Source organism: Hemicordylus capensis, chromosome 4, assembly GCF_027244095.1.
Source record: "Hemicordylus capensis ecotype Gifberg chromosome 4, rHemCap1.1.pri, whole genome shotgun sequence".
NCBI classification, from domain to species: domain Eukaryota; kingdom Metazoa; phylum Chordata; class Lepidosauria; order Squamata; family Cordylidae; genus Hemicordylus; species Hemicordylus capensis.
Genome location: NC_069660.1, coordinates 318193468 through 318220969, shown reverse-complemented (window position 1 = coordinate 318220969; position 27502 = coordinate 318193468). Strand labels below are relative to the sequence as shown.

The following is a 27502-nucleotide window of genomic DNA, read 5'->3' as shown; positions in this document are numbered from 1 at the left end:
CACAATGTGTGACTTTACTGTCATGTTGTCTGTGGAACAAGGATGTGTTGGTGGTGGATGAGTGGAAGGAAGTATGACAGGACCAAATGAATAGCCCGTAGTTCAAGCAAGTTGATGCTCTTTGTCGCTTCCCATTCTGACCATGTGTCCTGGGAGAACTGGTTCCAACAGTGTGCTCCACATCCTTGACAGGCCCGCATCTGTGGTTATAATTACCTTCTCTGGTGGGGCCAGGGGTAGGCCTAGAAACATGCTCAGAGATACGCACCACTCAAGGCATAGGTGGACCTCCTGAGGAATTGTGACTGGCCTGTGGACTTTGGCCATGATTTGGTCTTGGAAGGGAAGGAGGAGCCATTGTAGGGGGCGAGAGTGCCAGCACGCCCACGCTGTGCACTCCAGGCATGATATCATGAAGCCTAAAAGTTAGGCCAGGAGCATTAGGTCTGCTGATGAGCTATTCAGGAGGGGCAACACTACAGATGAGATTTTGTCCCAGCAATTGGGGGTGGTGGTAGGGAAACTATTCCTTGCTTGATGTCAAAGAGGGCCCCCAGGTGTTAGAGGGCCTGAGAGAGAGTGAGATAGCTCTTTTGGAGATTTGCCACAAATCCGTGGGTCCGAAGGAGGTGGAGGGCTCTCTGGACGTCCTGTTTGGCTTGGTTTGGGAGTCCCCAAATAATTTGGCCCCTGAGAAGGGGGCTGAAGCGTGGTTGAGTTTGGATTTTGGATCCACCTGCCAGTTCTTTAGCCAAAGACACGTTCCAACTGCCACCCCTGCTGCAATAGATTTGGAAGCCTGTTGTATACAATCCAAACTAGAACTGGCCATGAAGGCTGTGACCTTGGCCAATTTATTGATGCCCTGTCTAAGCTTCTTGTTCGGGGGGCGGGGCACAAATTGAACCAACTCTTTAGCCCATAACACAGAGGCACAACTCTGATGATGAAGGCCGCAGAGTCACGAGCCTTGCAAAGAAGAAAATCACATTTCTTATCCTCAGGTACCGAGTTGCTCATCCCCATCCTTATTCATGAGTGTTCTGGAAACTAATTGTGCAACACAAGCATCTACATTGGGAAAAACCAACAAAGCCATAACATCATCAGGGAAAGTATTTTAGGGTGTGGGACCATGGGCTTGGCCACAAGGCACCTTCCATTCTGCTAGCATAGTGTCCCTAAAGAGAGGTGGGAAAGGGACTGCAATATGAAGGTGAAGAGGAAGAAGGGAACACGACTTGGTCCAAGCCAGTTTGCTGGTGTGACTCCGCCTCAGGAGAGACATCTTTAATGAGCCCCTGGTGGCGCAGTGGTAAAACTGCCGCTCTGTAACCAGAAGGTTGCAAGATCGATCCTGACCAAGGGGCTCAAGGTTGACTCAGCCTTCCATCCTTCCGAGGTCGGTAAAATGAGTACCCAGAAATGTTGGGGGCAATATGCTAAATCATTGTAAACCGCTTAGAGAGCTTCCAGCTATAGAGCGGTATATAAATGTAAGTGCTATTGCTATTGCTAATGGCTCTCCTCACCTTGGCTAGCAGTACCTCAAACTTTGCTGCTGAGAAAATTCTAACTGAATTGTTAGCTTGGGTGGATGCTTCCTCATCGGAAAGTTCTCCCTCCTCAGACTCTGAGAAGGATTGAGAGGAACCAGAAGGGCGGGGTTCCGAGACAGGTTTTGGAGGAACAACAGGAGGTGGGAGAACAGGAGGTAAGATAGGCTGAAGGGGTAGAACAGGCAGGTTTGGGGCCAGTTCGGTAAAGGCCGGTTTACGTCTCCATCAGGTAAAGGATGTTCATTAGTCGGTTGAATAGGCGAACAGGGGACTGCTGGGGGATCTGCCGTCGGCGTTGCTGGTTGAGATGCGGGGGGAATAACTGGCGAACCGGGTTCCCCCTCCCCCAGATGTTTGCCAGATGACTTTGGCGTGGGTGTGAATAGAACACCCATCAAATTAGCAGCCGCGTCCATGCCTTCCTGGACTTGTAATATGGTGGGTGGGATGTGTCGGGGTAAATGCTGCCGACAAACGGCTTGTAGGAGAAACCGCTCGCTCAGCCTGGCTACTGGCGGTTTTGATTTCTTCTTGTGCTTTTGGAGTGTTCGTGCGGCTGCTTGGACTTTTGGGGGTGTTTGGAGCTCTCCTCTTTAATATGCCCCGTCTTTTTGGAGGCTTTCTCTGGTGGTTTTGTGGACTCCTGTGCTACAGTAGGCAATGTAGCCACTATTGGGGCGCTACCCGAGTCAGCAGGAGAGGGAGAGCAGGAGCGTTTGGCACTGCATGGTGAAGGTATGGTGTTTCCCTCTTTTGGGGGGAGGATCTTTGTGTCCGATAGGGGTCCTTCAGAGAGGAAACCCCCCAACAGGTTCCTGGCATGGGATGGATCCATAGGGAGTGAGGGTGGTGGAAACACAAGAAAAGACAAAGCAAGGAATCAAATTAGTGAACTTAAATCTTTAGCAAATTTTGCAAGCAAAAGAAATGAAAAAGCAATGACTCCCTTCCCACCTTGGCACAATAAGAGAGGGAGAGAGGGGCAGAGAAAGAACTAGCCTGAAACCAAGCTGATCAGAGCTCTCTCAAGTAGCCATTCACTGAGGCAAGACAGGAATGGAACTAGAGGTGTGGCGCCTCCAGCCCTAGCTACCAGATATGAGCTCCTGCTTTGAAAAATCTACCTCCTGTCTTCCTGAGGGATGATTGGCGCACAACCCATTATTTAGGATGACCTCAGACAGATAAATTGTCGACTCAATGTGCTGCAGCTGTGAAAAAGGCCAATTCCATGCTTGGAATCATTATGAAAGGGTTTGAAAATAATAATGCTAATATTAGAATGCCCTTATACAAATCTATGGTGTGGCCACATTTGGAGTACTGTGTGCAGTTCTGGTCACAGAGAGAAAATTTTCTCGCTCTCTCACAACACTAGAACCAGAGGTCAACCCATGAAACTGATGGCCAGGAAATTTAGGACCAACAAGTACTTTTTCACACGGCACATAATTAATCTATGGACTTCTCTGCCATTAGCTTGGATGGCTTTAAAAAGGGCTTACATAAATTCATGGAGGAGAGGTCTATCAATGGCTACTAGTCTGGTGGCTATAGGCTACCTCCAGCCTCAGAGGCAAGATGCCCCTGAAAACCAGTTGCAGGGGAGCAACAGCAGAACAGAGAGAGGACATGCACATACCTCTTGCCTGTGGGCTCTCCAAAGGTGGGCCACTGTGGGAAACAGGATGCTGGACTAGATCGGCCTTCTTGGGCCTGATCCAGCAGGGCTCTTCTTATGTTCCCCTGGACTGGATCCATTCCTGCTCAACCCACCCTTTTCCTTCCTGCAGTTGGGGGGTTTCCTAATTTCTGGTGTACAGAAAGAATATTCCTCCAGGAGGCTGAAAACTAAGTGACTGGCTCAGAGTCACCCAGTGAGTTTCATGGCAGAATAGGGATTTGAACTCAGACCTCCACAATCACAGTAGAACACCCTAACCACTACACTAGCCAAATATGTTCTCTTTTAGCCACAGTTCAGGGATGTGAATAGAACAGGAAACTGATGTGTTTCTCTTTTATACAAAGGATCAATCAACTGACCAACACCTACGTGGTAATAAAATGGCAGTAAAGTGTTTAGTCCGCATGATTCATAGTCCAGTGGAGTGATCACTCCTTATTTGGCTAGTTCCTGTCTTCCCTAGGCTTCAGTGAGAACCAGCTTGTTAGTGAATTCAGTGGATACAGAATTGTTACTAGTCAGTGATGCAGATTATGTCCTTGAGTTGAAGCTAAGGTTACTTTGGGTTAAGATGGAGTTTCTTTGGCACATCAAAACCAGCCCCCCCCCAATCTTAAAGGAGGGGAACCACAGCCAGCCTGCTCCCCTAACCCTCAGAGAGAGGGGCCAACAAGCACCAAACCCTCCTCATCCAATGGAGGAGAACTGCCCTCTGTTTTATTCCCTCTGTTTTCAGACGGCAGGCATCCACCTGCAAAAAGGCAGAGATTATATCTGAAAATTTTGACTGGGTCACTTTTGCTGAAAGAGTGGAATCTTTTGCAGACGAAAGGGTCCAAAAGTCACTTCCTCTCTCCACCCATCCTTGGCTTTCTAAGGGACTTGAATGGGTTATTTTCAGAACCCAAGGTCCTGGGTGTTGGATATTCCTATACTGAGCCTGGTTTGACCGAGTGAAACAGAGCCTGTGCGTGTGAGAAAACAAGAGTCAGAGAGATGACCCAAGGCTGGAATAGACAGGGCAAGAAGACAGTAGCGATAGAAGGTAGGGAGAGGGAGAGTGAGAGAATAATTCTCAGCACTCAAGCTGTAAGGATGCTATTGGTGTATAAGGATTATTTGCGATGTCCCTTCACCTTTTCTGTGCAATCTCAAATGTTTTCTTCTGTTGATATCTGACCTGAGCCATTTTTGGAAGGGCGGTATATAAATGGAATAAATAAAGTGGGTTCTAGGCCATGAAAGCTGCCGCCGCCGCAGTAAGGTCGTTGGGCTGATGGAGAAAGGTATTGCCACCTGGGATGTCCACTGGCTTTGGAGCGCAGCAGACCCCTGAAGCCCCGATCCAGCCACCATTGTTGATTCCAACAAGCTTGACACCAGGAGAAAAAGCAGGGCGGCAAACTGAGTCAGCAGTTGTGCATCCTGGTTCTCTCTGTGCAAGAATGTTTACAGTTCCCTCCAGGACTGTGCAGAGGGAGTTTGTCTGGGATTTGAGGTCTGATTTGGGAATGTCTGCAACCTTCACCTGATGAAGCATCTTGTTGAATGCAGAAGCCTGTTGCGCTGGTTACTTTTAGCCCCAAAAGCCCTAGTGGAAAGGGATAACCAAGGTGATCTGCAGGGCTACATCTAGGGCTTCTTAGTTTAGAAAAAAGGCAATTAAGGGGAGAACGAAGGGGAGATGTTTTAGGGGTTTGGTGAACAGAGAGAAGTTTTTCTCCCTCTCTCACAACACTAAAACCAGGGGTCATCCCAAGAAACTGATTGGCAGGAAATTGAGGACTGACAAATTAGTCAAATCTATGGAATTCTCCGCCACAGGATGATGATGATGATGATGGCCACCAGCTTGGTATGGCTTTAAGAGGGGCTTGGTCAAATTCATGGAGGACAAATCTATCAATGGCTACTAGTCTGGTGTCTATGGGCCACCTCCAGCCTCAGAGGCAAGATACCTCTGAATCCCAGTTGCAGGGGAGCAATAGCAAGGGGAAAAAGGCAAGCCCTCGCCTCTTGCCTGTGGGCTTGGCCTCTGGTGGGCCACTGTGGGAAACAGGATGCTGGACTAGACAGGCTGCCTTGGGCCTGATCCAGCAAGGCTGTACTTACGCCCACGGCTTGCCCTGCTTGGGATAGGAGCTGCAGACTGCTCCACCTACCCACAGAAGATCCTCAGCCTACTGAGACGGCAATGGGCAAAAAAGCCCAAACACCTGGAACCAATCCCCCCATCCCTCCCTCCTCTTGCCTCCATATCTGTCCCCTTCCCTTGCTCCCTCTCTAACGCCGTTATCTCTGAAGCTCCTGCAGAGGGCCATGTGGACAGGAGCAAGAGAAGGGCACAGGTGAGTTTGGGGGGAGCCAGACGGGGGCCGCTCTCCACTCTACCCCACTCAACGCTTCTTCGAGCTAAACCGGGAGCTCCCAGTCTTGTGTCCCCAGATGCTGTTGGACTACAACTCCCATCATCCCCAGACGCAACAGCAGAAAGCCCTTGTGGCTGGGCATGATGGGAGTTGCAGTCCCCCAACATCTGGGGCCCCCAGGCTAAGCGTCCCTAAGCTCAAACGGAGAAGAGGAGGCGGAAGAGGCAGCCATTCAGGCAGCATCAGCAGCTCATGATCGGCAAGGCTTCCAAAATCAGTGGGGAGGAAGGAGTGGGTTAGAGGCTAAAGGAAAAAGGGGAGGGCAGGGGGAATAAACCCACAGCTAGGGATGGAGGCCAGAAGGACAGTGGAAGGGATGGGGAGAGACGGGGCAGAAGGCGGTGCCAACGGCCCCGAATGGGCTTTGGGCTGCAGAGGCCTGAGATTTAGGGACTGCCCCAGCCCCTTCGGAAGGCACGCCCAAAGCTGAACCACGGCATTCCAAAAAGCTGCTGGGTCTACACCTGGCACCAGGATGGGGCTATCGTGATCTGGGGCAGGATGGGGGGCAGGGAGGGGATCTTACCAGACAAGATAATGGGTTCCACTTCGTCATACTCTCTCAAGACCCAGAGAAAGAGCCGCGCCAAGTCCTGGGGGGGTGCAAGAGAACAGACATGCAAGTCCCTTCTGGCTCTCTGAGGAGGACGGTCCTGTTCGAACCCGGGGAGGGGATTCCCCCCCCCACAAGGCCCCCCATCCACCTTAAAGCTGTCTAGGGCACCCAGCTCCCCTGGCCTAGTCATCTTTTTAAAGGGCTGTAGACCAGTGGAAGAGCCCCCGCTTGGCAGGCAGAAGGTCCCAGAATTCCTGGCAGCGTCTAGGGCTTGGTGACGCCCCTCTCCGAAAACTCAGAGCGCGGCTGTCAGTCAGCGCAGGCAACACTGGGCTGGATGCACTACAGGCAAGAGGCCTCTGAATGCCAGTTGCAGGGGAGTCACAGCAGGCACATAAGAACATAAGAACATAAGAGCAGCCCTGCTGGATCAAGCCCAAGGAGGCCCATCTAGTCCAGCATCCTGTTTCGCACAGTGGCCCACCAGATGCCGCTGGAAGCCACAGACAGGAGTTGAGGGCATGCCCTCTCTCCTGCTGTTACTCCCCCGCAACTGGTACTCAGAGGCATCTTTCCTTTGAGGCTGGAGGTGGCCCACAGCCCTCTGACTAGTAGCCATACTACTAGTACTTTTTCACATGACACATAATCCACTTGTGGAACTCTCTGCCACAAGATGTGGTGTCAGCCCACAACCTGGATGGTTTGAAGAGGGGCTTGGATCACTTCATGGAGGAGAGGTCTATCACGGGCTACTAGTCAGAGGGCTACCGGCCACCTCCAGCCTCAAAGGGAGGATGCCTCTGAATCCCAGTTGCAGGGGAGCCACAGCAGGAGGAGGGAGGGCCTGCCCCTTTCAACTCCGGCCTGTGGCTTCCAGCAGCATCTGGTGGGCCACTGTGGGAAACAGGATGCTGGACTAGATGGGCCTCCTTGGGCCTGATCCAGCAGGGCTGTTCTGATGTAGATGGACCAAGGGTCTGACTCTGTATACGGCATCTTCATACATGCAGGTCCCTGAGCTGCCCTGTAAGCTGCTCATAACATTTCCTTTCTCTCTAGCCATCACAGACTTTGCAAAGATATTCCCAGTGCAGCATGGAAGAAAATCCCAACTCAGGCCTGCAGTCCAAATGAGATGCCCCTCGCACAGTCACCATTCAGAGAGAGCCAGAAAAGCGCACAGGCCCAGCAGTGAGTGCCGAGTGAGCCCTCCGAGAGGATTTCGGTACAGGCACCAGGCTAACCTTTAAGGCGGGGAAATTCTTGGGTTTGTGTTCGCCTGCCTCTCCCCACCCCTCTTCTCATCCTGCCTAGTGAAGGGGAAGCTGGACTCCTTCGCCTTGGATATGGGCCCTGCGCAGTGCAGTCGATGGAGCACTGGGCTAAATCTCTTGCTTGGAGGCTCAGCTGGCCTCCAACAGACTCCCCCTTAGTAAGCATGCATTGTCCCCTTTGCTAAGAAGGGCCCACCCTGGTTTGCATTTAAATGGGAGACAACATGTGAGCACTACAAGAGATTCCCCTGAGGGGAAGGGGCCGCTCTGGGAAGAGCACCTGCCTGCTTGCAGGCAGAAGGTTCAAAGTTCCCTCCTTGGCAGCAGATGGGGCTGAGAAAGACTCCTGCCTGCAACCTTGGAGAAGCTGCTGCCAGTCTGGGTAGACAATACTGAGCTAGATGGACCAAGGGTCTGCCTCAGTATATGGCAGCTTCCTCTGTTCCTTCCCCCCCGCCCTGCAAAGGGCACAAGTGGCCCTATCCTTGGTCAACAAGGGCACAACATGGCCCTATCTTTTTGTCAACAAGGGTTTTCGAGAGCCAGTTTGTTGATTAGGCTGCTCAGTTTTGTTTAGTTCATCATGAGGAACCCCCCTGGCCTTCCTCTTGAAACGTCAGCTTCCCAGGCGGCAAGAGAAAAGGACAGTTTTAACTAAGCCTTTAGTGTCACTATACCCTAGAGACTAAGAGTTGCTAACCTTGGGTCCCCTGATGATGTTGAACTACAACTCTCATCACCCCCAGTCTGGGAGCATTATGGGGATGATAGGAGATGTAGTTCAACATCATCGGGGGACCCAAGGTCCCTGCTCTAGATAGTTTGTTTTATTTTGTTTTTGCCTTTGGACTCGGGCGGTATATAAATTAAATAAATAATAAGTAGACCAATGGTTAATACAGCCCAGAACTGGCATTCCTCACGAGCAGCCCCACAGAAGCCTTTCCCAGCCCTCCTACTCAAGCTGTTGATAATGAAACCCGGTAGCTTGTGCATTCGAGGCCATGTGCCTGGGCAACTCACTCACTCTCTCCTAGCCTACCTTCAGGGTTGAGGCAAGGATAGAAACAAACAGAGAACTGCACCCTGTCACAACGTGCCAGGGGGGGAAAGTTAGGTAACATTTTGACCGGCACCTTCTTCATGCCCTAGTATCATGGTGATAGGAGAAGCTGCAGTAGCCAAAGTTCTGCAGCTCTGCAAGGCACGGCCATATCCTGGACTACCATTGTCCTCATGGCTATAGATCTCCAGCCTCCCGTCCCCAGCTCCCTTGTTTTTCCTCTCGCCTTTGCACTGCGGCAACCACTCTTACCAGAGAGTAAATGAACTGCCTCCTGGGCTTGCCTGTCCCCCAAACCGTCAGGGCCGTGCCGTTTTCTGTAAAACAATGGAGAAATGGGCAGCTGGAGAAGAGCCCCTCTTCCCTCCCGCTGCCTTCCAAGAGAGCTTCTTTCCTCTCCAGCCTCTTTCATGTGTCGGAATCAAATGCAGCTCTCTCCCCAACAGGTCACTTCCCCATACCCAAAGGCAGCCCCTACCTCCGTGATCTCCACTATTTTTCAAGCCAGAGCGCTTTCCCCAGAAAACTGCCATTCACACATGTGCATCCACATGCCTTAGGAGAAATGGGGCCCTGTCAAGTCCTACTAGGGCCTGGAGTCCGGGGGGTGAGGGTGGGGAGCCTTTGGAAGGACTACATTTCCCAAGGCTCTGTGTGCATTTTCCCAGATGCCACCGGGGCTCGACAAAGCTCTGTTCCGCTTAAAGCCCCTACCGTGCACTAGGAAAAGCACAGCGCTGCACAAATTGGAACAGTCGCCTTTGCATGGTCCCCGGGTGGGCGGGCAGCATGGCATACTCAGCTTGGGCTCCGGCTTTGCACAGGCCTAATCAACAAGCGAATGGGACTGCCACTGGCCTCCAGGCCTGGCAGTGAGGAACAGCGGCCACCTCAACCCCCAGAGTTGCAACTGGGTGTCCGCGTCAGGCCAGGCACGGAAGCCTCGCCACGCCACGCTCTGGCCCGGGAATGGCAACAAGCACCCACTAGAGACGGCCAACGGCTCACGGCCCCACTCACGCTTTGCCAAGAACGCCTTGTGGATGAGGCCTGGCAGAACATGCCCATCCTCAATGTTGTAGTTATCGTGCGGCCCAAAGACGTTGGTGGGGATGACCGCAGTGAAGCGGCACCCGTGCTGTTCAAAGTACCCCCTGCGGAAAGAAAGAGCGCGGCTGAGGGAGACGTTGCTTCACAACATACACATACATGCACACACTCACACACAACCTGTTTCCAACCTGAGCCCACAGATCAGGGCACTTATCTTAATGGCAAGGGCACAGCTATAACTGAACGGGCCAGGCGATACCAATGTCCCTGGGCTCCCCCCGAGGGAGGTGGGGAAACAGCCCACCAGTCACTGTAGTAGGTATCTATGTGATTGTTTTTAATGGAAGGCAGTATATTCATTTAACAATATTAATTAATTAATTAGAATGTTTTTGAACTAGGGAATGCACTGCGTGTGCGCACATGCATGTTTGTGTGCATGTGTGTGAAAGTGTCTTTGTGCATGGGATGTGTGTGAGACATTATTTGCATAGGAGCGAGAGAAAGGGTGTTCCAAGAACACCTCTATTTCAGGTGGCATGGGCCAAGAGGCCACCTTCACTTCTCGTCCCAGGGCCCACTTCAACCTTGTTGTGCATCTGCTTAATGGGTTACCAGCATACTGGTCTGAGAGTTGCATCTGATAGCGACCTACCACCGAGAGTAACCAGCAGATCACTGCATGGAAGTCTATTACCCCTGCTAACTTGGCAAAGAGGCACCTTTTAACGTGGTGATTCTCTTTATTTAGCAGAGAGAGAGTAACTGGCCCTGTCCACCCCCAGCACAGGACCTCCAGTGACTGTCTTATGTTTCTTTTAGATTGTGAGCCCTTTGGGGACAGGGATCCATCTTATTTATGTATTATTTCTCTGTGTAAACCGCCCTGAGCCATTTTTGGAAGGGCGGTATAGAAATCGAATTAATAATAATAATAATAATAATAATAATAATAATAATAATAATAATAATATTTTATTTGGGAAATCCACGGATTGTACCTGTGGAATGAATGGTCGTACATATCCTGTAAAACCCAATGGGCCTCTAATCAAGTTCAGCAGCATATAGTGGCATATACATGTCTGCAGTTGTTTTACACCCCACCAAACCATTGGCCCATCATGCCCAGTATGACCTAGCTGGATTACCAGTGGCCTGCTACAGTCAGGCAGAGAGGCCTCTTTCCCATCACCTGCTACCTTATCCTTTTGAACAGGATGAGGGGACCCTCAGCACAGTGGCTTCTGGTGCATCCCCTTCTACCTGGGTGGGACCCTTTCCATGGGCATCCACAGGACTTTGCCCAGAGGTCCCAGGGAGGGGTGTGTGGTGCCAGCAATCCTATACACGCCCCCCCAGGGAATATGCCCCATTGAGCTGAATGCAGGGGTGCCCCCTCTCCCCCCGCACACCCATGCCCCTTTCCCCTTACCACGGCAACAAAGGCAGATCTCTTTCATTCTCGGAGGACCAACAGCAGCAGGGCATGGGGGCGGGGGATGGCAAGCATCAGCCACCAGTATGTCCCTTGGTGAGGCTGCTGCTCACTTGCCAAAAGCATTTGGTGCCCATTCTCACAGTAAGAAGAGAGGGAGCCAACCAATCATTGGCCACCAGATGTTGGCTGGGCCCAGTCCTACCCAGGGGCCCAGGCAGGCATTAGCAGTGCCTTTCTCAGAGCTCTCAGCAACACCATCAGGGTGCCAAAGTGAAAATGACACCCCTTCCATGGACCGGCACCTGTAGAGCTTTTGCTCTACCCCTGGACTACAGAAGTTTCCCAAAACTGGCCTGAAATTTGCAATAGGAAGAGCAGAAGGCGACGTACCTGTTCTGAACATCGATCATCCTCTTTGCATAAGAATACCCAAAGTTGGAGTTGTGAGGGGGGCCATTGTGGATCTGGAAAATATCGTTAGACATGATCAGATAATTGGGGGTATCATAGAATCAAAGGGAGGGTAGGACTCCATGCCACTCAGCACCCCCTCCCCATCTGAGGTAGTCCTTGATGCCCAAGGTGGGCAGGGCAGAAAGGCCCCCCAGACAGCAAGACAGCGAATAAATCTCACCACGGAGGGTGCAGAGAGCAACCCAAGAAACCCCGGGGCTCAGAAAGAAATGTGACAGTCAACAAAGACAATCTTGCTCAAATTCAATTTAATGGCTCCCTACGGATGTCTGTTTGGGAAGAACCAACGGGCATAGGGTGGGAATGGAATTGTGCTGGGAAGGTACACAGTAGGGCTACAGTTGTTTGTTTAAATGCTGGAAGCGAGCGGATGCCAGCGAAAGATGCAGGTGGTGGTCCTTACCATGGTCTCGTCAATAGGGTACGTGGTCTTGTCTGGGAATATGCAAGTGGAGAGGCAGGAGACCACTTTCTGAACTCCAGACTCATAGGCAGAATGCAGGACATTGTCATTGATATGTACGTTCTTCCGCTGGGTGGAAAAAGAGAGATGAGAGTTCAGCACACAAAACACAGCACACATCAACAAGCTGCTTTTCGCCAAGTCAGACTGCTGGTTTGTCTAGCGCAATACTGCCAACACTGACTGGCAGCAGCCCTCCAAGGTTTCAGGCACGAGTCTTTCCCAGCCCTGCCTGCCTGGAGATGCTGCCAGGGATTGAACCTGGGACCCTCTGCGTGCAGAGCAGGGGCTCTAGCATGGCCTTATCCCCAAGATCCTATACTTATTGTCCTATAGCTATTATAACAATGCTCTTATTTGGGAACTCTGCAGATTGTGCCTGTGGAACAAATAGAAAAAAAACAAATCCCAGGAACACCAATGAGCCTCTAGCGAAGTTCTTTAGAAGTAAACAGTGGCCTATTCACTACACAGGTCAAGTTGTCTTTTACTGAGTCAGACCAGGGTCCACCTTGCCCAATATTGCCTGCTCTGACTGACCATAAAGTCTCAGACAGGGAGACCTGGGCTTACACTGGGTAATCAAAGGACACCTGCCAAGCAGCTGATTGGTCTCTGTCTCTCCAAGATGTGCATTCCAGCCACACGCCCCTAATCTAGGGAGTGTGTCCAACTCCCCATCTCAGAGCCAGCCAGTCTTGACTACTTCACAGCATAAAACTGCCTCACCATAGCTGTATTCACACATTATATTCAAGATGCTCACTGTCTGCATACAGTGAGCACACATACAGATTTATACACATGTACAGTTATTCACAATCTATGTTGAACGCACACACTGCAGCACACTATCTGTATCTTGCATTTGAGAGTATGCACTTGGCACTCAGGCTCACTTCTGAAATGAATGCACATATAAGCCTGATTCAGACATTATGCTGGGCAAGTGTACAGATGGCTGTACACTCATACATATGTTTGTGTTAATGATGAATGACTGTACCTGAGTTCATGTTAAAAGTGAACCTGGATCCAGGCCCTTCAAGTGCATGCTACAGACAGAAAGTGCACTTCTGTACCTGTGTTCAAAATAACATGTGAATGACCGTACCTGTGTACAGATCTGTACCAGTATATACTCATGTACCAGTATATACTCAACACTGTATACTCATTGTACAAGCATGGAACATAACATGTGAATAGGCCTAAAACCATTCACACAAGCATATACATGTGCTCAGACACTTGAGTGCACATACAAATCTTTACATATATTATCATCATCATCATCATCAACAACAACACCACATTTGTATACCACCCAAAATGCAAGCCTCAGGGTGGTTTACAACAAAACAATAAAAACAACAGACAAAAAGATTAAAACATTACAACAATTAAAATTTAGTACATTTAGTATTCACACACTAAGTTGAACGCACGTACAGCAGTCCACTTCCTATCTCTACCTGTACTTGAGAGGGTTTTACCCAAGTCCGCTTTTAAAGTCAAAGCATGTACAGTCATTCACACAAATGCACGTACACACATACCGACATCCATGCACATGCACACATTGCATAATGTCTGAATAGGGCTACAGCGTCAAATATATATTTAATGCACCCAAGTTTACTGTACAGTCTGTTAAAACATCAAGAATACATTAGAACAGTCTAATCACTCTTTAATCACAATCTGTGATTGAATATTTGTTCTGTAGGTAACCACCTACAGACTAGAAGTGTGAGCACTATGAGATATTCCCCTCAGGGGATGGAGCCGCTCTGGGAAGAGCAGAAGGTTCCAGGTTCCTTCCCTGGCAGCATCTCCAAGATAGGGCTGAGAGAGATTCCTGCCTGCAACCTTGGAGAAGCCACTGGCAGTTTGTGTAGACAATACTGAGCTAGATGAACCAATGATGTGACTCAGTATTTGGCATCTTCTTATGTTCCACCTTATTAGCCCCAACAAGAGCCTTCTGCCTGCAAATGGTTTTGACTTTCTGACCTTGCAAAATCCTCCCCATCAGCAGTGATTCTAAGACACCTGAGAGCAAGGGCAGTGTGCAGTTTGACTCAAATCAAAACACAAAGGACACCCAGGTTTTCCACTTGGAATAAAATCTGCCAGAAGCTGATCAGCAGGCTGCTAGGCAAGCCACCATTACTTCAGCCTCAGATCCTCCATCTACAACATGGGGAGAAGAGTGCTATTGATCAATGAAAGGTCCTATTATGTGGGGGTACACAGAACTCAAATGCCTCGATGGGCCAAAACCAACCACGACATGGTGTTCAGCGGCTGAGGTCCATTTTCAGCATGCAATTACGTTAAAATGATTAAAAATATTAATGGAAGCAGATGATATAATGGTGCCACAATACGCATAATGGATCTGCTACAATACTTCTCTCCAGACCATTTTTTATCGTGTAAGTTAACTTACACAATAAAAAAAGGTTTGGAGAGAAGTATTAATGGAAGCAATTATTAGTTACTTGTGGATCTTTTCCCCTCGTCACAGGACCCACAATTTTAACCCAGGATAGTGGCCATAAAACAGGCCCTGTGGGCCTGGAGTTCCAGTGGGGCACCTGGAATGCATGCCAGCCCCAAACAAATCCCAAGGTTCCTCCTCTCCCACAATCACTGTTGCTTTCAGGTACAATCCTAGGCATTCATACTTAGGAGTAAGCCTCACTGGGAACACTGTGAGATGCATTTCTGAGTCAACATGCATAGGATGGAGCTGTTAAGCAGTTTCTGGGAAGGACAGTGGATGGCCTTCCCTGGAGAAGAGGACTAAAAGAGATTCTAGGGTGATGTTGCTACAGGATATTTCTACATGTAGGCCAGAAAAAAGTCCTTGCAGCCCGGATCCGGACCCCAGGCCTTCTGTTGTGCAAGCCTGATATTAAAGGACTGCCAAAACACTGCACATGATGCACCTGAACACTCTGCTTTATATGTGTATGAGACAAAGACAAGAACAAACATCACGCCTCATTTGCCCCTTCGGGTGTTGCCATTTCTACTGGTCTCCACGGAACACCAAGGCGGCATCAAGCAGGTTCTTTCCTGAGTCCAGCCAGGCCAAGATAAAATAAACCTGCAGACGACCATCTCAGTTTTCACCAAGGAATCGAACTATTACAAGTTTGGGTTTGGTTCTGGTTCGGTTCTGGTTCATCAGTATTTTCTGGCTCTCTGGTTCAGATACTAATTTTGAAAACTGGTTCAGACATCCTGAACCTGGTGTGAGCCGGTTTAAGAAACATTTCATGCAGAATATCCCCAAATTATTTTGCTTGCATTCTAACTTTGTAAAATTAATACTATTATAACTATTTAGCTTGAGAAAAAGTAACTTTTAAACTGTTCATTTCTGAATCTTTAAAAAGATTTTTTACAAACAATGTGCATACAATAGGATTTTTAAAACCCAGGAAAATAAAACATCTAATACAGGGGTTCTGAAACTTGAAGTCCAACAACTGGGGACCCAAGTTTCAGAACCCCTGCAGTCATACAATTGAAAGATCAGTGCCTGATCACTTTTACGTTTATCTGGTAGGTTTCTTAGTGTTTAACTTTTTATTGATAACTTTCAATTTTTAAAACTTATTTTAATTGTGCTTTTAAACCTTATTAATTTATTATCCTATACTGTATCTATTTTATTAATGTTGTAAGTTGCCCTGATCAGTAGTGCACTGAAGGGGCGGGGTATAAATACCTTTCATCATCATCTAGTGGTTTGGTCCTGGTTCCAGTTCCAGGCAACCAAGAGATTCTAGGTTCAGATTCAGTTCTGGTTAACTCTCTCTCTGAATTGGTTTTGGGGTTCTGTTTGACATCCTGCTATGCATGAAGGCCAGACTGGCAGGCAAGGTAAAAGCAACGTTATTTATATATTTGCTATTTATTTTTCTATGTAAACCGCTTTGAAAAATGTTGGTTAAGAAGTGGTATATAAATATACATAGTAGTATCAGCAGCAGCAAAAACCAGACATCCTCCTAAAAAGGTTAGTGCAGAGGAGGAGAAGATGCTTGCACAGCAAACCAGGGGCATGCTGGTCTAAGGAACCGGTCACCTTCTCACCACAACACACACACACACACACACACACACACACACACACACACACAATGGGATGGACAGCAGCAGGCAACCACCAAACGTGACAAGCCTCAGCCTGCTACGGTCCCAAAGGAATCCTGGGAAAGCAAGCTCAGCTGGAACTTGGTACATTGGAGCTTGTTGCTGTCTCTCCCCGTCTGACCTTTGGATTATGGGTGACGTGGCTACAGATTAAACAGAGACGTGGCCACCTCACAGCGGAGGAACCCTCACCCAGGACAGCTCACTCTAACAGGCTCTGTTTGTGTGCACGTCTCCCTTGCTACAAGCTGCTTTTACATCCGGGAGAGGAAAAAACAAGAGGCGTCTGTAGGGAGTGGCACCATCCCGCACCAGATCAAGAAATGAATCTCTTGGAGGTTTGAAAGGTCCGGCCAGCAGCGGAGCTTGAAGAGGAAATGTGATGGGAGTGAGGGCGAGGGGATTTCCCCAAGACTCCAGTCAGGTGGGGGGACATGAGCTCCACATCAAGATTAGCTGCTAAATCCTCATACTGGCCCACTCAAAACACAAACACTCATGGTTATCTCCTGAGAACAATAATATGCCAACCCCTGCTAACTGGGCAAAGAGGCATCTTTTGAACATGGTGATTCTCTTTATTGAGCAGGGGGAGAGTAACTGGCCCTCTCCAGCCCCAGCACAGGACCTCCATTGACTGTTGCTGGTGTCTATCTTGTGTTTCTTTTTAGATTGTGAGCCCTTTAGGGACAGGGAGCCATATTATTTATTTATTATTTCTCCATGTAAACCGATTGGAAACTTTTGTTGAAAAGCAGTATATAAATATTTGTTGTTGTTGTTATTATTAAAGAAACACCAAAGAAAGAGCTTCTCCAAAGAATACTTAAACAACATGTAGAATTCATTGTCTCATGATGTCACAGTGGCCACTAGTATAATTTTAATTATCCTTTTCTGCCCCTACTAACTGGGCAAACAGGCACCTTCCAACAAGTCGGTTCTCTTTATACAGGTGAAACTTGGAAAATTAGAATATCGTGCAAAAGTCCATTAATTTCAGTAATGCAAATTAAAAGGTGAAACTGATATATGAGACAGACGCATTACATGCAAAGCGAGATAAGTCAAGCCTTAATTTGTTATCATTGTGATGATCATGGCGTACAGCTCATGAAAACCCCAAATCCACAATCCCAGAAAATTAGAATATTACATGGAACCAAGAAGACAAGGATTGTAGAATAGAACAATATCGGACCTCTGAAAAGTATAAGCATGCATATGTATTCAGTACTTGGTTTGGGCCCCTTTTGCAGCAATTACTGCCTCAATGCGGCGTGGCATGGATGCTATCAGCCTGTGGCACTGATGAGGTATTATGGAAGACCAGGATGCTTCATTAGCGGCCTTCAGCAATTCTGCATTGTTTGGTCTCATGTCTCTCATCCTTCTCTTGGCAATGCCCCATAGATTCTCTATGGGGTCAGGTCAGGCGAGTTTGCTGGCCAATCAAGCACAGTACACTGTATACTTTTCAGAGGTCCGATATTGTTCTATTCTACAATCCTTGCCTTCTTGGTTCCATGTAATATTCTAATTTTCTGGGATTGTGGATTTGGGGTTTTCATGAGCTGTACGCCATGATCATCACAATTATAACAAATTAAGGCTTGACTTATCTCGCTTTGCATGTAATGCGTCTGTCTCATATATCAGTTTCACCTTTTAATTTGCATTACTGAAATTAATGGACTTTTGCACAATATTCTAATTTTCCAAGTTTCACCTGTATTTTGCTGCAGAGAGCAACTGGCCCTATACAACCCCATCACAGTATCCCTTCAGTGACTGTTGCTGGTATGTTCCTTTTTTAATTGTGAAGCCCATTAAGGACAGGGCATTATATTATATTATAATTATATTATTATAATATTATATTATATATTCTCTACTTAAACCACTTTATGAATCTTTTGTTGAAAAGCAATACCTAGAGAGTAGTACCTTCACCAGTTCTACTGCATCCTTTTTACAATGAACTGTCTACAACTGCATGCAACATTCTAAGTTGAGGGTTCTCAAACTGGGGTCCCCAGCAGTGCTCCCTGTAACAGAGATTACCAGATGTTGCTGACTACAACTCCCATAATCCCCAGCCAAAGGCCATTGCTGCTTGGGATGCTGGGAGTTGTAGTGAACAATATCTGGGAATCCCTGTTAGAGGGAACACTGGTTCCCAGGTGTTGTTGAACTTCAACTCCCATCATTCCCAGCCATAAGGGCCTTTGGCCACTGTGGAATGATGGGAGTTGTAGTCCAACAACACCTGGGGACCCCAGTTTGAGAACCCCTGGTCTAAGTGCTAGAGTAGCATCACCTCAGCAGTCTGCCCAAAGTCTCTCCTGAATCACTGCAGCCAATTTAGGGGGAACCATGCTGGCTTCTAGCTCCCAGCAGCTGGTGCCAGAGTCACCGAGGAGGACCAATAGCTTTTTTATTTCAAAGATCCAAGGTGGTGTACAACATACATTTAAACAAAAAGAAGCCCAATATCAATGAAAAACAGACAGATAAGGAGCCAGAAAAGGAGAGTGAATTATCTAAGGGACTGCACAGAAACACTCAAAGCAGGTTAGCAAAGGTCTGCATAAACAATCAGGTTTTTAGGAGCTGATAGAACAAGATGGGGCCAGTCAAATATCCAACGGGAGCAAATTCCAGAGGGTATGGGGCCACGAGCAAAGAGACCCTATCCCACATGGCCACCAGATAAATATCTGACAGGCTAGTTACATGCAGGCAGGCCTCTCTGAAGGCTCGTATTGGTCAGGCCAGATACCTTCCCTTCAGGTATTCTGGTTCTAAGTAATTTAAGGGCTTTAAAAGTCATTATCAGCATCCTGAATCATGCCTGGAAACAAACTGGTAACCAGTGCAGTGGCATCAGAACAGGTTTACTGAGGGTCTCCATCCCCCACATATGACCCATCCTGGACCAGCTGAAGTTTCTGAACAGTCTTCAAATGTGGTACAGTGCACTTTAGGAGTCTAGCTGTGATGTAACAAAGATCTGGATTGCCACCGTAAGATCTGATTGAGAAAGGAAAGGGAGCAGGACGAAACCCTGCTGGTCCACAGCTGACACCTGGGAATCCAGATATCTGGTTGGATTCAGGAAAACTCCCAAATAGTGAACCTGATCCTTTAAAAGGAGGGCTACCCTGTCCAGAAGAGACTGGTATACCCCCTCCGCCCAAGTCAGCAGGTTTGCTAATCAGGAGATCCTCTAACTTCACGGACTTCAAGCACCAGTTTAGGACACTCATTACTTCTCCAGCTGGGAACGGTGGAGATACACACAGCTGGGTGCCATCAGCATATTGATGGCCCAACACACCTGCCTCTCCCCCAGGTGACATCCTCCCACTATTTCATTTTGATCAGGGTTTCCCAATCTTGGGTCCCCAAATGTTGCTGGGCCACCATTACAAAGGTCATCATGGCTGTGGATGATGGGGGTTGTAGTCCAACATAGTCTGGGGACCTGAGGTTGGTAACCCCCGATTTGGACTTTGAAGCATATGGTGCACCTAAGGGACACCACAGACCAATGGCCAAGACGTTGTGCAGGAGTCTGCCAGGTCCACCTTCTGGAATCTTGGGCCCTGGGTCTTGAAGAGAACGTCTTCTTTGCTATGAACCCCACCGCCCATTGAGATCAGCTGGAGAGGTCCGTCTGCAGTTGCCACCGGCTCGTCTGGTGGCTACTCAGGGACGGGCCTTCTCTGTTGCTGCCCCTGAGGCTTTGGAACACGCTCCCTGCTGAAATAAGAGCCTCCCAGGGGCGTAACTACTATTAGGCAAGGGGAGGCGGTTGCCTGGGGGCCCCACTGCCTTGGGCCCCCCCCCGAGACACCTCACATGACTCCCCATTGCCCCCTGCCCAGCCCCATAGCCTCTCAGCCACTTGCCCTCTTCGCCGTCTCTCCTGCTTGTTCTGCTGGCCCGCAATCGAAGCAGCAGGCAAGCTGCCAAGAACTCCTTTTCTCCCTGCCTCTCAGCTGATCGGCGGCTGGGCGGGGCTTCCAGGGAGGCCTCCGTGTAGGCCTCCGTGAAGCCTGAACTGGAGTAGGCTGGCAGGGAGGCCCCAAGCAAGCAACGAAGCAAGGAAGGAGGCAGGCAGAGTGGCCCCCACAGCTCTCTGCAGCGTCAGACCCTCTGCCCAGCCCAGCATCTGCCAGGCAGAATATGAACTCCTTTTTGTGGTCACCACCCCACCCCGCTGCCCATATATAGGGATCTGCTTGCCATAGGGCTTTGATATGGTGGAAGGGGGGAGAGACTGAGAAGCCTCTGAATATTTAATTTAAAACAGCTTGGAAAATTTGCTGGCTTAAAAAAAACTGCCTAAAAAGTCCTATGAGTGGCTTGTTTCATGGCAGAAAATTATAAAAACTTCTGGAACAAACAGTATTATATTTATTTATTCTTTCATTCATTTATAAATGCACTTATGCTCAAGTTGTTTTGCAACCCAGAAGGTCTGAGTGAGAACTGGGAAGCCTGTGTGGTGCTTTTGTTTTATTTTATTTTTCATGCGTGTGAACTGCTCCCCAATAACTTGCAGGGACTTCAGGGTAAATCTGGCCAACATGTGAATGCAGCACCTCCATTCCAGAGGAGATGTGTGTTAAAGGGCTTTAAAAGCCTCCTGTGAAAAGCCTCCTGCAATCAAACTTTACTGAATTTGTTCAAAATTCTGAGAAAACATACATAGGCTCACCCTGCATGGTTGAAAGTCTCCTTTGCTAATCTGCAGCGAGGGGCCCATTTTAATCATTCGTCTTTCTAGTGTGTTCTAGGCATTAAAAGTAGCACAAATATATAGTACTCAACGTATATCACTATATATTGTGACGTGTGCGTGTGTCTATTCAGTGAAATGTATTTCCAGGCAGCATACTTATTTTGAATTATCAGACTTAAATCCTTGGGGGCCTGGGGTGTGCGGAGGCCCTGGACTCTGAGGGTCTGGGGCCCATTTTGAAATCCTGTCTCTGGGTCCACTCCAACCTTGCTACGCCCCTGGAGCCTCCCCATCTCTTACAGCTTTTAAAAAGGCAGTCAAAACACATTTGTTCACCCTGGCTTTTAATTAGATACTGTTTTAATTATGTTTTGATAGTTTTAACTTTTTAATTTTAATTGCTGAAATTGGTTGTTTTTATTCTCTTGTAAACCGCTCAGAGAACTTGCGTTTGGGGTGGTATAAAAACCATGTTGAATGAATAAATAAATAACATCTTCCCCTGCAGGAACAAGCAGGGCCTCCTAATGGCATCCTTGCAATGTGTTCCTGAAGGGATACAATAGATGGAGTCAAAAGTCTAGCAGAACGGACATACACACCCATCCCATTCCCAGCATGGCTTCCATCCCAAAGTTGGGCTGGAAGCTGCTACGAAATGGATCCAGATAATCAGCTTCATCCAGGTGGTCTTCATCCAGGTTTGTGTGCATGCAGCGTGTGTGCGCACACACATGTATAAAAAACCAGATTTCTTCAACCTACCATACTAAGGCTCCCCCAGGGCACCACACCCCCGAGCCACTATGACGATATTTCGAGACTCAACTGGCCAGCGGAATCCTTACCCAGAAATCCAGGTTGTACTTGAGGTTCTTGAAGAGCCCGCCCACCATGGCGGCCAGGTGGATGACATGGGTGGGCTTGTGCTTCTCAAAGAGGGCTTTGGTCTCCGCAGCATTCCTGCACAGAAAAGGCAAGAGCAAAGTAGAGAACAAGATTCTGCTGTTGGTCGTCTTTTTTTCTGAACTAAAAGGCTCCTAATGCTTTAGCCTTTCCTCATACAGAAGGTGACTGAACCCTCTGGTGATCATAGGAACACAGGAAACGGCCTTATACCAAGTCAGACCATTGATCCATCTAGCTCAGGATTCTGCAGGCCTGCTCAACTTAGGCCCCCCGAGCTGTTTTTGAACTACAGCTCCCATAATCCCCAGCCACAGTGGCCAATAGCCAGGGCTTATAGGAATTGTAGGCCAACATCTGCAGGAGGGCCAAAGTTGAGCAACCCTGTAACAGACTGATAGCGGCTTCTCCAAGGTTGCAGGCAGGAGTCTCTCTCACAGCCCTCTCTTGGAGATGCTGCCAGGGAGGGAACTTGGAAACCTCTGCATGCAAGCATGCAAATGTTGTACCACTAAATCGCCCCATCCCCTAAAGGGAATATCTGACAGTGCTCACACATGTAGTCTCCCATTCAAATGCAAACCAGGGTGGAGCCTGCTTAGCAAAGGGGACAAGCCCTGCTTGCTACCACGAGACCAGCTTTCTGCACCTTTCCCAGCACTACAATACCCTTGTTGCAATGGGGCAGCCAGGACTCTGCCGGCATTCCTAATACGGCTGCATTTGGACCAGGACATGTGCACACCCCAGGCTGGCTCTTCCATACAGCAGAACCTCAGGTGGCTCGCCTGAGTTGCAACTGAAAACCAGGACGGTGCTACTTGTTTAATGGTCACAGTCCTGTGGGCACCCCTGTACAGAAGTTTACACTTCATTTTAAAAGGTTTGGGAGGCAGCAGCAGCAACGGAGAAAGACCCTTCTCTGCTCAAGATGCTGGAGAGCTGCAGCAGACGGGAGCAGACCACACCGAGCTTGTGGGAGAAGTCACCTCCAGGGACCGCTGCTCGTGTCTGTCTTGTGTTTCTTTTTCGATTGTGAGCCCTTTGAGGACAGGGATTATTTAATTATTTATTTAAAATATTTATACCCCGCCCCTCCAGTGCAAGACTGCTCGGGGCAGCTGACAACAATAAGATAGACACAGATACAAGTAATAAAATTGATTTTTTTTAAAAAGTCAGATTAAAAACAATTATTAGTTTCAAACTAAAACTGGAAATTATAAACAGCTAAAGGACCTACCAGATATAACAAAATAATAATGATATTAAAAAGCCTCCTTAAAAAGGTGTGTTTTAAGATGTTTTTAATAAACACTGAGAGGGGGAGCATGGCGAAGTTCTTCAGGGAGAGTGTTTCAAAGCCAAGGGGCCACAACTGAAAAGGCCCCGTCTCTAGTCACCGCGAACCAAATCTCTGTTAGTGGCAGGGCCATGAGCTGGGCCTGAGATGGCGAGCGGAGGGCCCTGGCAGGTTCATAAGGGCAAATGCGGTCTGACAGGTACCCTGGCCCCAAGCCATGTAGGGATCCATTTATTAATCTATTTATTAATCTATTTATTATTTCTCTGTGTAAACTGCCCTGTGCCATTTTTGGAAGGGCAGTATAGAAATCAAACAAATTATTATTATTATTATTATTATTATTATTAATAATAATAAAGGCAGCAGCATCACAGGTTTACTCATCCTCACAGGCTGCCATTTGTGGGGAATGAGAGCACACCACGCTCAGCCGCACACGTAGTTCCGAAAAGGAACTGCGGCTGGAATTGGGGAGCTGTCAGACACCGCGAAGAGCAACGGCATGGAGCAGGCGACGGCCCCTGGGGTGTTGGCCCTGGCTCGCCCTCTGGTCGAACGTCATCCCGGCCAGACTCAGTAACACCGGGGACAGAACCGGCGGGTTGGAATGAGAAGGAAGCCGGTTTAGGTTAGAGGCTAGGAGGCCTTTCTCGACGGCAAGAGCTGTTCGACAGCAGGCCAGTCTGCCTGGTGCGGCGAAGGGTTCTCTTTTGCTAGAGGTTCCCCAGTCGACGCTGGGCGGCTGCCAGGGATGCTGGGACGGCTCCCTGCACTTCGCAGGGGTTGGACTAGAAGACCGCTGAGGTCCTTCCAGCTTTGACGATCGATCATTCTGGGGAGGGACGTGGCCGGACTTTCCCAGCCAGGGACCTTTATCACTCAGAAATACATCCCGAGCTTTTTACGACCCAGGCCAGACGGCAAAGCCCAAGGAGAAGCCGCTCACGTTAAGTTGGCGTCCTTGGAGGAGACGAAGATCCACGCCTCGCCTGGCCGCCCTCCTCCGTCCGCCACCACCTTCTCGATGGCTCTTCCCACGAGCCCCGTGCCACCAGTCACCAAGATGCGCTTCGGCCCGGCTAGCTCCGCCATGGTTGCAAGCTCTGTAGGGCAGGAGGGAAGAAAAGCTACAAATACCACAAATATTTATGTACTGCTTTAATATAAAGAAATAGATATGGATATAAATAAATGAAACAGCTCCCTGTCCCCCAAGGGCTCACAATCTAAAAAAGAAACACAAGATAGACACCAGCAACAGCCACTGGAGGGGTGCTGTGCTGGGGACGGATGGGGCCAACTGCTCTCCCCCTTCTAAATAAAAAGAATCACCACTTTCAAAAAGTGCCTCTTTGCTCTGTTACAGGGGCGAAGCTATAATTCAGCGTATAGGTTCACGGCCCCCCAGCTCCACCCCTCCCTATTTTCTTCATTATCTCCCTCACTCCAAGGGGGAAAGAACACAAGCCCCTTCTTCCTTAGCTACACCCCTGCTCTGTTAGCAGGGTGAAAAAGCCACGATTACACTACAAAGCCATGATTGCAGTGCAGAAGCACACAGCCTTTATGGAGCACATTGCAAATGGTCAAAGTAGTGGTTCCCAACCTCGGGTCCCCAGATGTTGTTGGACTACAACTCCCATCATCCACAGCCACAATGAGCTCTGGCCACCGCAACTGTGGATGCTGGGAGTTGTAGCTCAATATCTGGGACCCAAGGTTAGGAACAGTGGTCCCTGTAACAAGGACTCCACGATGTTGCGGACTACAACTCTCATCATCCTCAACCGACCGCCACTGCAGCTGTGGATGCTGGGAGTTGTAGTCCACAACATCTGGGAATCCCTGTTACAGGGAACTCTGGTTGGGAACTTCTGCAGTAGGGCATTAAGAATATTTTCACACCACTTTCCACCCAAAACGTTTTCAAAGTGGTTTACACTGCAAAAGAAACAAAGTAATGGTTCCCTGCCCGCAAGGGGCTCACAATCAAAAGGCAAAAGGGAGACAGCAAACAGGGAGGGAAACAGGGAGGGGAAACAGGGGAAGAATAATATGCATTAAATTCCAGTCACACACCGGCGGTGGCTGCACCCCAAAAACACGCATGGGGGGGGGACACAAGGGGCGCCGCGCAGGGCTTTCCTGTGCAGGCAGAAGGAGGAGCAGGAGTCCGTTTCGCAGGACGCTGCCGCCCCCTCCCCCCCCCATCCCCAAGAGAAAGAGCAGCGAGCCCACCAGGAGCTGCGATGCTCTCGAGGCGCAGAGCGAGGGCCCGGCACAGCCAAGCGCTCCGGAGGCTGCCCAGAGGGCGAGGACCCAGGAGGAACCGACAAAGGGGGCTGGGGCTGGGGGCCTCCCCTGAGTACTCCGAGTGACGCGACCCGAGGCTCAGGGCCAGGCAGGGGAGTCCCTGCCCCGCAGCCCTTTCCTTGCTCCACCTGGAGGAGGGAGGGAGGGAGGGGGCGGCTGCCCACTGCCCACCTGCCCGCGCCCCAGCAGCTAGTCCCAGGACCAGCCGGCTATCTCGGCAGGGCGCGCGCGCGCTGCGCCTTGTTCTTCCGCGTCTCTCTCTCAATTCCTCCTCCTCCTCGCTGCAGACGCGGCGGCGGCGGCGTTAGGGTGGGCTGGGCTAGCCGGCGCTCCCTCCCTGGGGGAGGAGGAGGAGGGCAGGAGCCGCCGCTGGTGCTGCCTGCCTGCCTGCCTGCCTACCCGCCCGCCTCTTCTCCCCTTCGCGGCTTCTCCTTCCAGTTCCTGCCAAGAGCTCCGCCTGCCCAGAGGTGCGCCGTGCCTGGACTAGGGCGCGGCGGCGGCTTCGCTAGCTTTGCTCGGGAGTCGGGAGGAGGAGGAGCCGCCAGTGGGCCCCGCTTCCTCCCTCCAGCGGGGTTCAATCCAGCCCAGGGATTCTCAAGGTTAGGTCCACAGATGTTATCGGACTTCAGTTCCCATAATCCCCAATCAAAGGCCACTGGGGCTGGGGATTATGGGAGTTGAAGTCCAAGAACATCTGGGGACCCCACGCTGAGAACCCCGGATCTAGCCAACTCCTCCATCTCCTCGATATGCCTTTGGTGGCATCGCAGCCTCAATCCGGATCCCGGGGAGAATAAGTCCTGTCCTCGAACCTAGTGGAGAATCCTGCTCGGAAATGAGTTGCCTAGAGAGCAAGAGGTTGCTGGTTCGAACCCCCGCTGGTACCTATATAGGGCAGCAGCGATGTAGGAAGATGTGGAAAGACACCCTCTCATACTGCACAGGAGGAGGCAGTGGGAAACCCCTCCTGGATTCTAACAAAGAAAACCACAAAGCTCTGTGGGCGCCAGGAGTCGACACCAACTCGACATCACGTGTAGCCTATGCACATACAGATCTGTACAGCCACACAACACTAGCCCTATTCATGCGTGATTCACGAGGCCCATTCACGTGTTATGTTCAACACTGCACAACGAGTGTACAGTAAGCACAGGTATAGATCCGTACACAGGTGCAGTCATTCACATGTTATGTTGGACACAGGTACAGAGGTACACTTCCTATCTGTACCATGCATTGTATCCAGGTTCCCTTTTTAATGAACACAGATACATTCACACAAACATGTGTACAAGTGTACAGAGATCTGTACACGTGTACAGCATAATGTCTGAATTGGGCTAAGGTCAGCACTGAACAACAAGAGTAATCAGGTGCAGTCCTTCAAGCATTATGCTGAACACAGGTACAACAGTACACTTCCTGTCTACTACGCATTTGAGGGGCCTACACCCAAGTTCACTTTTAACATGAATGCAGGTACAGTTGTTCACACAAAAACAAGTGCCTGTGTTTAGACTTCTGTACACTCGTACAATGTAATGTCTGAATGGGGTTTCCATGTGTAGTGTATGCATATACAGAACTGTACACAGAGTTATTCACACATGGGACCAGTTGGGATGATATTTTTACTGCTGGACTGGCCCACATGATTAAGAAGGGGGGACACCCCAAGAGCGCACCTGACCTGAGATCCTTCCCAGACATCTTGGCGGGTTCCTTTATGGTGACAGGGGGAGGGGAGATGTAGGTCCAGGCGGGCACCCTACCTACAACCCAAATGCTAGGTTCAGATGAACTCCTCTCTGTGCAATAAGGGGACGCTCTGGGAGGTCATCTGGCATTAGGATGGACACGGCACTTCCTGCTTAATCACCTGAGCAAGTTCGGGGGGGGGCAAGTATTGCCCAAGCCAACCCATAATGTTCTGTCAGAGGCGGATTAACGTAGTAGCAGATGTAGCATTTGCTACGGGCCCCGCATTTTTGAGGGCCCCACACACCCAGCTTCCAACTGGGAATTAAAGTTAGAACTTTACCTGTTTTA

At 49.4% G+C, this 27502-nt stretch overlaps 1 protein-coding gene across 4 annotated transcripts in view; it reads right to left on the bottom strand.

Annotated features, from left to right (window-relative positions):
* GFUS (GDP-L-fucose synthase) overlaps nucleotides 1-26015 on the bottom strand; it is a 33231-nt gene extending 7216 nt beyond the window's left edge. The window contains exons 1-8 of one of the 4 annotated variants that reach the window (XM_053249405.1): nucleotides 25850-26015; nucleotides 24084-24240; nucleotides 21774-21888; nucleotides 11943-12071; nucleotides 11456-11529; nucleotides 9592-9725; nucleotides 8824-8888; nucleotides 6202-6268 (exon numbers count right to left, since the gene is read on the bottom strand). In XM_053249405.1, the coding sequence (XP_053105380.1) occupies nucleotides 6202-6268; nucleotides 8824-8888; nucleotides 9592-9725; nucleotides 11456-11529; nucleotides 11943-12071; nucleotides 21774-21888; nucleotides 24084-24229 (730 nt within the window). In that variant the 5' untranslated portion in view covers nucleotides 24230-24240; nucleotides 25850-26015. The other 3 variants (XM_053249404.1, XM_053249407.1, XM_053249406.1) reach the window with 3 other exon arrangements.
* Nucleotides 26016-27502: the final 1487 nt, after the last annotated feature.